The 13,984-nt window shown below is 42.8% G+C and overlaps 1 protein-coding gene across 1 annotated transcript in view; it reads right to left on the bottom strand.

The window, feature by feature from the left end:
• The window catches only part of NFE2L3 (NFE2 like bZIP transcription factor 3), a 45,994-nt gene that overhangs the window by 10,282 nt on the left and 21,728 nt on the right, over positions 1–13,984 (bottom strand). Inside the window, exons 2-3 of the mRNA XM_077268792.1 lie at positions 3,303–3,464; positions 2,646–2,726 (exon numbers count right to left, since the gene is read on the bottom strand). Of these exons, the coding sequence (XP_077124907.1) occupies positions 2,646–2,726; positions 3,303–3,464 (243 nt within the window). The remainder of the gene's footprint in view (positions 1–2,645; positions 2,727–3,302; positions 3,465–13,984) is intronic.

The raw sequence follows: 13,984 nt of genomic DNA, 5'->3' as shown, positions 1-13,984 counted from the left end.
CATTTGCGTTGTGCGCCGCAGCGTCGGTGCCGCAACGTACAATGCAAACAAAAACGCAGCAAAACGCATGCACAACGCTGCGTTTTGCGCCGCATGCGTCCTTTTTTTCATTGATTTTGGACGCAGCAAAAATGCAACTTGCTGCGTCCTCTGCGCCCGGACGCGGGCGCCGCAGGGACGCATGCGGCGCAAAACGCAAGTGCGACGCATGTCCATGCGCCCCCATGTTAAATATAGGGGCGCATGACGCATGCGGCGACGCTGCGGCGCAGACCGCATATGTGAACGTAGACTTATTTAGCTCTAAAACACGAGACCCCAAACTTAATAAATCTGTTCCATCGGTTTCCGGAAAACATAAGACATGGAGGTTCCCTTTACATTGTATGAATAAATTTGCTTAAAGTGTTTTTTCCTTACATTTTCCTGCTGGAGTGGTATCTCTAATGTAAGTTCCCTTACCCCTGGTACTATACTTACTAGCCGCCGGCTTCTTCAATACGTTACCTGCCAGATCGCTCCAGTATTTGCTGGGCAAACCAGAAATCACTTCTCAACATCAGTCTAAGAGAGCCAGTACGAGGGTCTTATAGACTTACATTGAGGGCTTGTGACGTGACAGCTACCTCTGGCTTCCGGTCAGTCAGAAGCTGCACAAGATGGAGCAACGGGACTGGAGTGACGCCGGGAGGAGCAGAAGATGGCGACTAGTAAATATATAAATAGGGGCAGGGAGCATGTAATATTGATACCACTCCAGTGGTGAAAAAACACAAGAATGGTGCCTTAGGTTCCTTTGTTTCAAGCTTTGTCTATTTATTGTACTTTGCTTATATAGCATATTCCGTATCGCTTTACAGGCATCATCATCACAGTCCCCATTGGGGTTCCTTCAATTTCCCTACCAGTATGTCTTTTGGAGTATGGCAAGAAACCAAAAAACCCGGAGGAAACCCACGCAAACACGGGGAGAACATACTGACTCCTTGCAGATGTCATCCTTGGTGGAATTTGAACCCAGGACTCCAGCGCTTCAAAGCAAAAGTGCTAACCTCTGAGCCACCACGCTGCCCAGCTAAGGGTGCTTTCACATTGCATTTAGGCATCCATTCGGAGGCTCACGTCGGGACTTACGTCTGACCCTCCTGCAAAACGGGATTCAGACGTATGCCCTGACGGGGCCATAGACTATAATGGTGCAGACACTGCCATGCATCATTTTTTCGGGCATGTACACCCACTGGAGGAGGACCCTCAGAGGAAGTAGACTACTATCTATGCATGCATGGTAATACAGGGAAGACTGTCAATCACTGAACTGGCCTCATATACATACAAACACGAGGGCATTCAATGAATAAAATGCTAATTGTATTAAAACTTTTCCCACAAAAAAGTATATCAATCAAATCTGATCTGTGTCTCTTGCTCTATAGCATCCTGCCTGTCCATCAGACACCATTTTCAACATGACAATTTCCCTTCAAAGAACATATTAGGCAGCAGGTGAACAATCAGCTCTACCAGTTGATGTGTTGGAAGGAGGAAAATGGGTGAATGTAAAAAAACTCTGATATTGCTTATATTAAGATGACTGGGTCTGAGCTTTTCCAAAATGACAGGTCCGGTGAAATGTTCCCAGTATGCAGCTTTTAGGACCTACTAAAGGAAGTACAGGCAAAGGCAACCAGTAAACTAATGATGGAGGTCAAAAGCTCATTGATATGAATGGGGAGTGAAGTCTAGCCACAGAAAAGTTACCACTGACAAGGATAAAGGTTTCAGAACGCACAACACATCACGGCTTTCTATGTTCAGAAAGTGACTTCATAGCCACAAATGTCAAAGTGCCCAAGCCAACCCCTGTCCACTGCCGATAGTGCCTACGATGGACATGTTAGCATCAGAACACAATCATGGTGCAGTGGTAGAAGGCGGCCTGGTTTAATGAATTATGTTTTACTTTACATCATGTGGATGAACAGGTATGTCACTTATGTGGGGAAGTAATGGCACCTGAATATGCTATGGAGAAAAAAGCAAGCTGGTGGAGACACTTTAAGGACCTGGACAATGTCTACTAGGAAACCTTGATTCTTGGCAGTCATAGGGATGGTACTTTGATACGTTCCATCAACATAAACCTCGTTGCACACTAAGACCATTCCATTATGACAGCATTATTCTCTAATAACCTCTATCTGTAGGATACCGTGCTCTGCTATACTGCAAAAACTGCTCCAAAATGGTCTAAGAAACAAAGAGTTCAATTGGTTGACTTGGCCTCTAAACTCCCCAGATCTGTGCCCCACGGAGCATCTAAGGGTTGTGTTAGAAATGCAAATCTCAATCCATGGAGGTTGTTCCTCACACCTTTACAGGACTTTTCTGCACCTAACAATCTTGTTGACGAAAGGTCGGAGCTGTTTTGGTAGCACAACTATGTCCTACACAATATTGGGCATGTGGTTTTATTGTTATGGCCTAACAGTGTTGTGTATGCCCATATATCCAGTATGTACAGGACAAATCTATAATTGCACAATATCTTTTCTCTCTTTTTCAGTGGTACAATAAATTAATTACACAGAATTTAGTTATGACAGCTCAGTGTCTGTAAGCAGCAGCCACAGAACGTGATTTACCTCCAGTGCGTTTTCAGTTTGCGCCAGCAGTTGAATAAACTCTTCAAAGAACAGAGACGGCTCAGTCGTGTTCTGGTCAATCTGCAAAATTGGAAAGCGTTACCATAACAAAAAATGTCAGCGTGGCCTGGGTGCAGATGGGAATGAAAACAGCTCAGACTATGTTCATTTGTCCAGTATCATCAGTTAGAATGGATCCAGCAGGGTCACGTCTGACCCGAAAAGGATGTCGGCCTGATCTTGGGAAACGAGCCAGCTCCTGCCCGTATGCCGAAATGTGCCCGATATGTGAATAAAAGCCTCTGAAGAGGAACAGCTGACAGCCACGTCGTTCCTATCTGTCTCACAAGACTAAGTATGATATTAATTATTGTGTATTTATATGGTAACACATCTTGTTTTCGATTTGCTGGAAGTGGAGGACATAATAAACAGAATATAGGCTGCTCTACAGGGCGCCACCAAGATCTCTTTTAGAATATGTAAGGTTATTGGGGCCAAATGGATGCTCCCATCACATTCACCAGCCTTATAATGAACATGCTATGTGAACACTGACTTATAATGGATTTAAGTTCTCTCTAGTTTCTTAAACTCATCTACATATTCTGAATGGGGTTAGTCCACAGACCACTGGGAGACACTTCATACTAGTACCTCTGCTCCTATGTCATGGCTGTCACTTGCTCCTGTATTGCTGGGGTCACCTTCTTCACCACTCTGAGCTACCTCCTCGTCCAGGTCCGCCTTCCCATTGTCATTGTGAAGGTAGCTATAGCCGTAGGGTTCTTCACTGTATCCCAGTTTATCTTCTTGTTTCTGAAACATTGAGGAAAACATCTCTTCACAATGGCTGTATTTAGGGAGTTACTACAGGATTGATAAAAGTAGACTCTACTTTGTAAGTACCGCTATCATTATCTACAACATTGCGCCACTGTGTTACTTGATGCACCTCCAATTGGCAGACATGGTACAATAACGAAGACCGGCAGTGTCCAATCATACCATTATGTTAGAAAATTCCAGCTAATACTGCATGCTCTATTCACAGCCTATAGGATTAATGGAAATAGCTGAGGGCATTAACTCAGCTTTTTGTGAGGGTCCTATAGACAAAGATGATATGAAGGTCGAGCATGCGCACATCCATTTCATTCAAGACAGGGCTTTGCAAAGCTCAATTTTCCTAGTTCCAGAGCCCTGTACTCAGGATCACTTTGGCTTCCAGGCTGCCGCGATGGATTTGCAATGAAAATTGAGTAATGTCACAAATCCTTTTGCCTGATGCTGGACTTTGTCTCTAATGTTTGCGACATTAGAGGTGTCTCCTACACTTTGGTGCTTCTGGTCAATGGGTGAATGAGATGGACTTGTATCACATTTTAGCTGCACAAATTCGTGGGCAAAATCCTCAGATTTTCAGTGCCATGTGGATCAACTGAAATAGTGCAGATTTTAGCTCCATTTTCACCAAGACCTCATGTGAGCAGGACAGGACTTAGGAATGATGCTTATAGCTACAAAAATATACAGTACAGACCAAATGTTTGGACACACCTTCTCATTTAAAGATTTTTCTGTATTTTCATGACTATGAAAATTGTACATTCACACTGAAGGCATCAAAACTATGAATTAACACATGTGGAATTATATACATAACAAAAAAGTGTGAAACAACTGAAATTATGTCTTATATTCTAGGTTTTTCAAAGTAGCCACCTTTTGTTTTGATGACTGCTTTGCACACTCTTGGCATTCTCTTGATGAGCTTCAAGAGGTAGTCACCGGGAATGGTTTTCACTTTACAGGTGTGCCCTTTCAGGTTTAATAAGTGGGATTTCTTGCCTTATAAATGTGGTTGGGACCATCAGTTGTGTTGTGCAGTAGTATGGTGGATACACAGCTGATAGTCCTACTGAATAGACTGTTAGCTGCTTTTTTCTTGCCATAATACAAATTCTAAGTAAAGAAAAACGAGTGGCCATCGTTACTTTAAGAAATGAAGGTCAGTCTGTCCAAAAAATTGGGAAAACTTTGAAAGTGTCCCCAAGTGCAGTGGCAAAAACCATCAAGCCCTACAAAGAAACTGGGTCACATGAGGACCGCCTCAGGAAAGGAAGACCAAGAGTCACCTCTGCTTCTGAGGATAAGTTTCTCAGAGTCACCAGCCTCAGAAATCGCAGGTTAACAGCAGCTCAGATCAGAGACCAGGTCAATGCCACACAGAGTTCTAGCAGCAGACACATCTCTACAACAACTGTTAAGAGGAGACTTTGTGCAGCAAGCCTTCATGGTAAAATAGCTGCTAGGAAACCACTGCTAAGGACAGGCAACAAGCAGAAGAGACTTGTTTGGGCTAAAGAACACAAGGAATGGACATTAGACCAGTGGAAATCTGTGCTTTGGTCTGATGAGTCCAAATTTGAGATCTTTGGTTCCAACCACAGTGTCTTTGTGCGGCGCAGAAAAGGTGAACGGATGGACTCTACATGCCTGGTTCCCACCGTGAAGCATGGAGGAGGAGGTGTGATGGTGTGGGGGTGCTTTGCTGGTTACACTGTTGGGGATTTATTCAAAGTTGAAGGCATACTGAACCAGCATGGCTACCACAGCATGTTGCAGCAGCATGCTATTTCATCCGGTTTGCGTTTAGTTTGACCATCATTTATTTTTCAACAGGACAATGACCCCAAACACACCTCCAGGCTGTGTAAGGGCTATTTCACCAAGGAAAGTGATGGGGTGCTACGCCAGATGACCTGGCCTACACGGTCACCAGACCTGAACCCAATCAAGATGGTTTGGGGTGAGCTGGACAGCAGAGTGAAGGCAAAAGGGCCAACAAGTGCTAAGCATCTCTGGGAACTCCTTCAAGATTGTTGGAAGACCATTCCCGGTGACTACCTCTTGAAGCTCATCAAGAGAATGCCAAGAGTGTGCAAAGCAGTCATCAAAGCAAAAGGTGGCTACTTTGAAGAACCTAGAATATAAGACATAATTTCAGTTGTTTCACACTTTTTTGTTAAGTATATAATTCCACATGTGTTAATTCATAGTTTTGATGCCTTCAGTGTGAATGTACAAATTTTCATAGTTATGAAAATACAGAAAAATCTTTAAATGAGAAGGTGTGTCCACACTTTTGGTCTGTACTGTATATGTGATAGTAAACTGGATACAATTAGGTAACAGCTCAGTAAAAATATATCCAAATATAACAGTAATATAACAAGACTACGTACGTAACGTGATTATATAACGAGTATTCAGGTTTAAAGGATAAAGAGAAAATCTGAGTCTGTAAATGATAGGGCAGGAAAATGCTCCTTCTGGGTATCCAGATAATGTTTTTCTCAGACCCATCCTCACTGAGTACAACCACATGAAATATCACCTTATGGATCTCATTTTGTAAACTGCACAAAGATATCTTTTGAAATCAATGTGTAGTCAGGAAACTAAAGACTCTGCTTCTGAAGACACTGTGGCTAAGAGCCCCCAAGCACATTAGACTAAAGTCGGCTGTACTCGCAGATCTTGTCGGTTCGGCTAATGGTCTACTGGGTATGGGGGCACCGGCTGAGGATGGTTGAGATTGATGTCGATCACATATGTCCGATTTAGAAATGCCGATCACATTTTTTTTCCCCGAGATAAGCTACCAGCCGACGAGTAAGTTATCGGCTTTTTCATAGAGAACACAGGAGCACTCGACTGGGAGTGTTGGTTGGGATGAAAGTCAGTTGAAGCATTGTTCAGCCAAGAGCCATCTAATATTTATTGCCGGCATATAGGTCCCTGAGTCTTTCATTAATTGTGGGCATGGAGGGCACTGTGGTGTGCCATTACGTATAGCAGTGCTACTTTGTACCAGTGTAGAATCAGTCATTTTCACAACTGTGATGTCCTATACGCAACCAGTAAGTCATCTAAGTGACATTAAAACAAGGAGTTTTCGCCAGAATTCTAGTTTAAAACGGATTGAAATGTTATGAATTTATTATTTATTTTTGGATCTCAATGTTGAACAAAAGTTTTACAATTTTTGCTGTTTTTATGACCTTCTCTGCCAGCTTTACCAATTTTACCAAAGTAGGCAAAACATGGGGCCGAGGACGTCCGACAAATTCATAATAATTTTCAATGGAAATTTAAGCCAGACTCTGCCTGGTGTACATTTCTGGCAGTGGCATACAACATATTAAAGATGCACCAAGTTCATGAATGAGGCATATTCCTATTAATGAATTTGGCACAACTTACTCGGGTGCTTACTTCATTAAGACTGGTATATACAATGCTGATCGTAATGAATCCGGGTCTTTATCTGTGTTCTTTGATACAGCAGGTGTTAAAAATCTTTGTCAATGTTCTTTAAAAAAAATTCCCTGAGTACTGTGATTGGGTTGACTTATTTAAGTAATGCAATGAATTGGTCAACTATGGTGTGCAACAAGAGGTGGCAATGTGGGGTGGTCATCCCGAGAAGCCGAATCTTCAACAGATGGATCCCTCCCCCACACAGCTTATAGGATTTAACATTTGTTCATTTTTCCATCAGTTATCATCTACTGTACTGTCCTTCTCTATCTGTTCTCCTGCCAAACACAACCTACCAATTACCTAAGCTACAACACATGCAGTGACAAACACAAAGTGACGAGGAGCACAGCAGGGTTTAGAATATATTTTTGGAATAATAAATTACATTTATTACACATCCATTGCTGTCAGTTTGGTCGTGATCTGGTTTTCCATTTGTCAATATTTTAATTTTTTTCTTCTCCATTTTACATTTTTAAAAAAGCGTTGAAAGTGACACTATCCATTGTTATCCTTTATAACAATGACTATCATGTAAAAATCTAAATAAAAAGAAACTAACGAGCATGTTCTAACACCAATGGGCACTCTTATGACGCCCATATGCCCTAATACGGTAAATCATATGGAATGAGTTTACCAAGTTGAAATAACCTTTTAGAAAGTTATAATATTAAACCCCAAAAAATGCTGATAATGATGGCAAATTCCCCAAACAGAACTAGGAGTCTTGTTTTGGGAAATACAAGGACTAGACCTGAAAATGTGTTCCGATACTTTAGTGGAAAGACATGAGAGATCATGAAAGTAGAGGATCACAAGACTCTCTGCTTCCGTATTACAGGTAACTTAATCTTTAGGGGGAGGGTGGAAATTTGCACATCACAAGCCCCCCATGATTAGCCCACAGCAGATGTTAAGTTGCCTTCTAAGCCTATTGTTCTTAAGTATTCTGCAGCAGCTGCTCCCATGTCAGTAAGACAGCTGTCCCTCCAGCCCGGCTTCCTGTCTTACCGGGGAGGGGAAGGTTTGTTAAAAGAGTCTACAAAGAAAAGTTTGTATCTCATAAAAGAGAGAAGGGCAGGACGGACATTCACCCATCCAGAGAGATTACTTTTCAGTTACCTATACAGGAGAACCAGATGTAGGTAGAACCTGTAGGAATGGTGATAACAGGACTCAATGTGAACCGGAATAGGCATACAGACTATGGATACAAGTTCTATAACTGTTGGCTAAATGATGGTTCGGCAGCTACCTCTCCTGTACCTCCCATACACGATAGCACTTGTTCTGCCGAGCACTTTTGTGTTCTCTACGAGTCACTGCCAGGCATCTCTACCAGCGGCCTTTCTCTTGGAGAACAAAACAATTGGCAGTCCGAACTTAGACTCATCTGTCGGGGAGCGTCCCCCATACACAGTAAACTATCTTTCTTCTGACGCTAGTCTATTGTATATGGAGACCTTAAAGCTGGTCATACACATGAGACAGATGTCAGACAATAAATATCTCTCCTGACTCCCCCATAATCGGCCAAGCATGGAGTTTTCAATAGGCCAAGGGGAAAAAGTTGTTGCTCAACTCCCCTGACAGTGTTGTATCTTCTCTGAAAACAAAAGCATCTGCAATTTGACTAGTGTTAAAGAACCCTAACCGCCCCTATACCTTTTATCTAAAAGTATGATTGGGGGTCCTCATGTCTCTTCTCGTGACAGATATTGTCAGGAAAGTTAAAGTGAACCTGTCACCTGATTCATGCTGCCCAAACCGCAGGCAGCATGAAAAAGCCTGACTGCATATTACCAACCTAGTGTATTTTTCTCTGAAACACTCTGGCATTTCAGAGAAGGTATACTGTAAAAAATCCTGCTGGGCACGATAGAGACCTGGCTAGTTCTGGCTCTTCCCCCGGCGGGCTCTTCCCAGTGCCACGCTTGATGATTGACAGGTCTCTTGAACAGCGAGGTATCCTTCCAACATCTCTTGTAGCGCTGCGTAGATCTGTTTGACGGCATAATTTAGTAGTCTCCAGCCATGATCCGGGTACAGCGTATTTTCTCTAAAATGCCCCTGCGTTACGCATTTCAGAGAAAATATACCTGGCAGCAATCGTGCACCCAGGGTCCGATTCACGTTGCCTCCTTTGTGCTACATGAATCAGGTGACAGGTTCTCTTTAACTTTCCTGACACAAAGAAGAGTCATGAGACCCCCATACACATCAAACTTTTAGATGAAGTGTATAGGGGCGTTTAGGGTTTTTTAACACTAACCGATAAATTGCAGGCAATAGATGTTGATCACAGATATAGGTAGTCAACTGGCGCTCGTTTCATTTACTTGCAACAATATTTGGAGTGTGGTTAGTACAAGCCATTCTTCGTGTGATCATATGCCCCCACATTCACATTATATTATTAATGGTGTTACATCCAGAGTTTAGATTCGGTGAAGAGCTGCTGACAAAGGTGGTTTCCAGTACTATGATGTTGATGGCCTTTCAGAAACGTCATCAATATTTTAGTGATGGAAAACCCCTGTAAACCTATGGAAAGAAAGATAATAGTTGTGTACTCGGTAATGCACAGTACTGGGGTGGGATGGCGAAGAGACCTTACTCAGGTAGAGTACTCGTGTATTATTGATCTACCATCATGCATGCCACAACTGGGAGTGGATGAAAGAAGCTGGAGCCAAACTGATGTTCCCCTACCTTATACTGAAAGCGTAATATTGGTTTTAATTCGACAGGATCATATTTAGGCCACATTCATACCTCTGAATTTTAATGACGATGCAAACACCGGCCACGTGTCTCCTGACCTAGACTCAACAGTATGAGGTTGTCAAATTCGGGTCAGCGCATCCGTGCAATGGATCGCAAAACACACGTGTGATTCCAACCTAAGGATATGCATACGAGGAGTCTTTAAGACGCTGGTTGGACCACATCAGTTTTCCTTGGCGAAGCTGCTTCAGAAAAGAGCTGGCGGTATTTTACCTGAAGTGGCTTCAACTATAAGGATTCCAAACAAAGCCTCCTGAAGAATTAACACGTTACTTCTTCCAACCACTTTGTGGTTTCCGAACTCCAAAGTGGTTAAAAGAAGTTACTGAAGAATGAATATGTGCACAGCAATGTTGTTTTTACATTTTTGTGCTTTGTGTTCTTTATTTGTGGGTGGAATCTGCCTAAATTATATTCCACCAGGGTTAGCTGTGGCAGAAGGTCTACTCAAATCGTTAGTGAACACAGTAATATTACATGGTGGGTCAATGCCTGAGGTGAAATCCTGGCATGAACTGTAGTTTACTAATATATTAAGGTGGGTAACGGCCCAGGAACATTGTGTGCCCAATAGTTCAGGCAATAGGCAAAAACCTGTTCTGATATACAGTACATACACATCTGAGAAGGGAGGCACAAAATAACAAATCTGACCTTAGGTAACCATAGGAAATTATGAAGCAACCACATGGGTAATTACAATACAGTACAGTCATAATACATAAAAACATGACTGCATTTAATAATTAGGAACTCCTTACCATAAATTACACAGTAATATAATGGGAACAAACCATCATCAGAGGGTATGATTATTATGACCTCAAAAGGTCCTGGATTTTTGGGGGCATTTAGAATTTTTGCAACCTGGAATACCTGAACACCCTGAATATTTGAGCAAAAATGTGCAAGTCGAAAGCAAACAGACAAAAAAAGCAATAATACACGCTAAAGGCCCCGTCACACATAGCGATTTACCAACGATCACCACCAGCGATACGACCTGGCCGTGATCGTTGGTAAGTCGCTGTGTGGTCGCTGGGGAGCTGTCACACAGACAGCTCTCTCCAGCGACCAACGATCAGGGGAACGACTTCGGCATCATTGAAACTGTCTTCAACGATGCCGAAGTCCCCCTGCAGCACCCGGGTAACCAGGGTAAACATCGGGTTACTAAGCGCAGGGCCGCGCTTAGTAACCCGATGTTTACCCTGGTTACAAAAAAAAACAAACAGTACATACTCACCATCTGATGTCCGTCAGGTCCCTTGCCGTCTGCTTCCTGCTCTGACAGATCCGGCCGTACAGTGAGAGCAGAGCACAGCGGTGACGTCACCACTGTGCTGTGCTTTCACTTTCACTTTGCGGCGCTCAGTCAGTGTGGGAAGCAGACGGCAAGGGACCTGACGGACATCAGATGGTGAGTATGTACTGTTTTTTTTTTTTTTACATTTACGCTGGTAACCAGGGTAAACATCGGGTTACTAAGCGCGGCCCTGCGCTTAGTAACCCGATGTTTACCCTGGTTACCAGTGAAGACATCGCTGGATCGGTGTCACACACACCGATTCAGCAATGTCAGCGGGACCTCAAGGACCAAAAAACGTTCCAGGCCATTCCGACACGACCAGCGATCTCACAGCAGGGGCCGGGTCGCTGGTACGTGTCACACATAGCGAGATCGCTACTGAGGTCGCTGTTGCGTCACAAAACTTGTGACTCAGCAGCGATCTCGCTATGTGAGACGGGGCCTTAAGGCTATGTGCACACGTTCAGGATTTCTTGCAGAAATTTCCTGAGCAAAACCGGACATTTTCTGCAAGAAATCCGCATGCGTTTTTTTCACGTTTTTTTCCGGAGCTTCCCACTGCATTAAATAGCAGGAAAAACGCAAACAATCCGCAAAATTAATGAACATGCTGCGTTTTTTACCGCGATGCGTTTTTTTTGCGGAAAAAAAACGCATCATGTGCACAAAAATTGCGGAATGCATTCTAAATGATGGGATGCATAATGTATGCGTTTTTATAGCGAAAAAATGTGAAAAAAACGCAACGTGTGCACACAGCCTAAAATTAGCCAATAAAACATGGTAACTTGTGATCTTGGTGTAACTTCGGTTCTTCTACATGTGACAATCACAAGAAGTGGAAATTATTTCAGGTCTTGTTGCTTACAACTACGTATAAAGCACGGAGGTTGCACAATGGTAGAAACCTGAATGACCGAAAGTCTCCTTAATTAGGGCTGAGCTGCTGTACAAGGCACAGTGAAATGGACAATGAGGTCTTGAGTTATTTGGAGAAGCTGCTTTGTTCTGCAGATCACTTTGTGTTCTGAGGGTTGGACCACTACAGATCACCATTAAAAGCCTATTCTAATGGATACAGAGACGGTATTACCATTAGGCTGTGTGCACACGATGCGGAAAACGCTGCGGGTCCGCAGCTGTTTCCCATGAGTTTACATTACAATGTAAACCTATGGGAAACAAAAAACGCAGTGCCCATGCTGTGGAAAAAAACGTGTGGGAAAGCAGCAGTTTACATTCCACAGCATGTCACTTCCTTCTGCGGATTCCGCAGCGGTTTTACAGCTGCTCCTATAGAAAACCGCAGTTGTAAAACCGCAGTGAAATCCGCAGAAAAACCGCGGTAAATCCGCAGCCAAAAACACAGCGTTTTTACCCTGCAGATTTATCAAATCCGCTGCGGATAAATCCGCAGTGGACCATTATACGTGTGCACATAGCCTTAGGATACTCACAAATGCATGTAATAAAGGGATCATTGCTATCCTGTCTGGCAGACTATGCTATAGTATGGGCTTCATTCAGACATCCGTGAATTTAGTACATGTTCTATCCGTGTTTTCCATTGATAAAACATAAACCGATTTTTTTCTTTTTTTTTTGACGAGAAAAATCACTGACGTCTGCATGAGACCTTACATTATTTGTATTGGGCTAGAGGAGTCACGGCCGTAGTACCTGGTCACAGCCGCTATGCAGCCGACAGAGCTCCACAACTGAGCACAACCAGCCGCCGCCGGGAACAGCTGATGACCTACTTGCCAGGATAAATACCAGTCAATATCTCATTACACCTGCATATTAAATCATCAACACAAGCAATACTTTGAGGTATTCCAATATCCAAGATCCTATTCCAATATGTAGTAGGTATAATAATATTAGCAAACACCTCCAATTAGAAATGTAGTGCAGTTTTTCTGATTTGCTATGTCTCTTTCGTCATGTATAGACATTGCAGGACCAGTTGGCGCAGAATAAGAGCATCGATTTGCAGATAGATGCCACTATGCATGCGCCTCCGGAGCCATTTTGTTGGGAGAAAAAAAAATTGGCTCCAGCAAAGTGGTGCTGGCGCAGTAGCATCTATAGCTTATCGATAGATGCTAATGAGCATGCGCCGCCATTTTGTTGGAGCAAAAAAAAAAAATGGAAAAATGGCTCCAGCAAAATGGCGGTAACACATGTATAAAATAGCATCTATTGGTAAGCGGGTTGATCTCCTCTGGACACTCTCGACATAGGTACATTGTCGCCTTCATGGTGAGACATTTTTCTATATACACTATGGGAGACCAGAGCATGATACATCATGGGGAGTACGGATATTTTAATTTGCCAGGACAGAATAGTTAAAAAAAAATACATCCCTTTCAGGTATAAAGTAAATGTCATAAGAGATTTGTCTTGGCTTGTATCTTCCTTGCAGAAAGACACGAGAGAAAACTGACAATAATTTATTCGGTTATTTCCAAGCTACTCAATTTTAGTGTATACCTGCCGGATTTTGATAAGGCAAATCAGAGAGATTGCGAAGAGGAGAATAGAAACTAAAAATGTAATGGCCTTGTACCCCACCCAATATACAACATGGCAATCGCTAATGGACACATGACACACAACATTTTTATATGAATCCTGACCAACTCATCAGGGTATGTGCACACGTTCAGTATTTGCAGCAGAAAAATGTGCTGCAAATACTGATGTGTCGGCAGAAAAAACACTGCGAAAAAATATGTGTGTTTTTTGACAGTCTTTTTAAGCTGCGTTTTTCCTATGAATTAGAATGGGTGAAAAACGCTGAAAGAAAGACACATTGCTGATCTGAAACTGCTTGAAATCAGCAAGGAAAAAATATGTAAAGTGTGCATGAGACTTCAGAAATCTCACTTTACTGGTACTATTT

Source organism: Ranitomeya variabilis, chromosome 6 (genome assembly GCF_051348905.1).
Source record: "Ranitomeya variabilis isolate aRanVar5 chromosome 6, aRanVar5.hap1, whole genome shotgun sequence".
Taxonomy (NCBI): Eukaryota; Metazoa; Chordata; class Amphibia; order Anura; family Dendrobatidae; genus Ranitomeya; species Ranitomeya variabilis.
The sequence above is the reverse complement of the archived record's forward strand: the minus strand, read 5'-3'. Positions and strand labels throughout refer to the sequence as shown.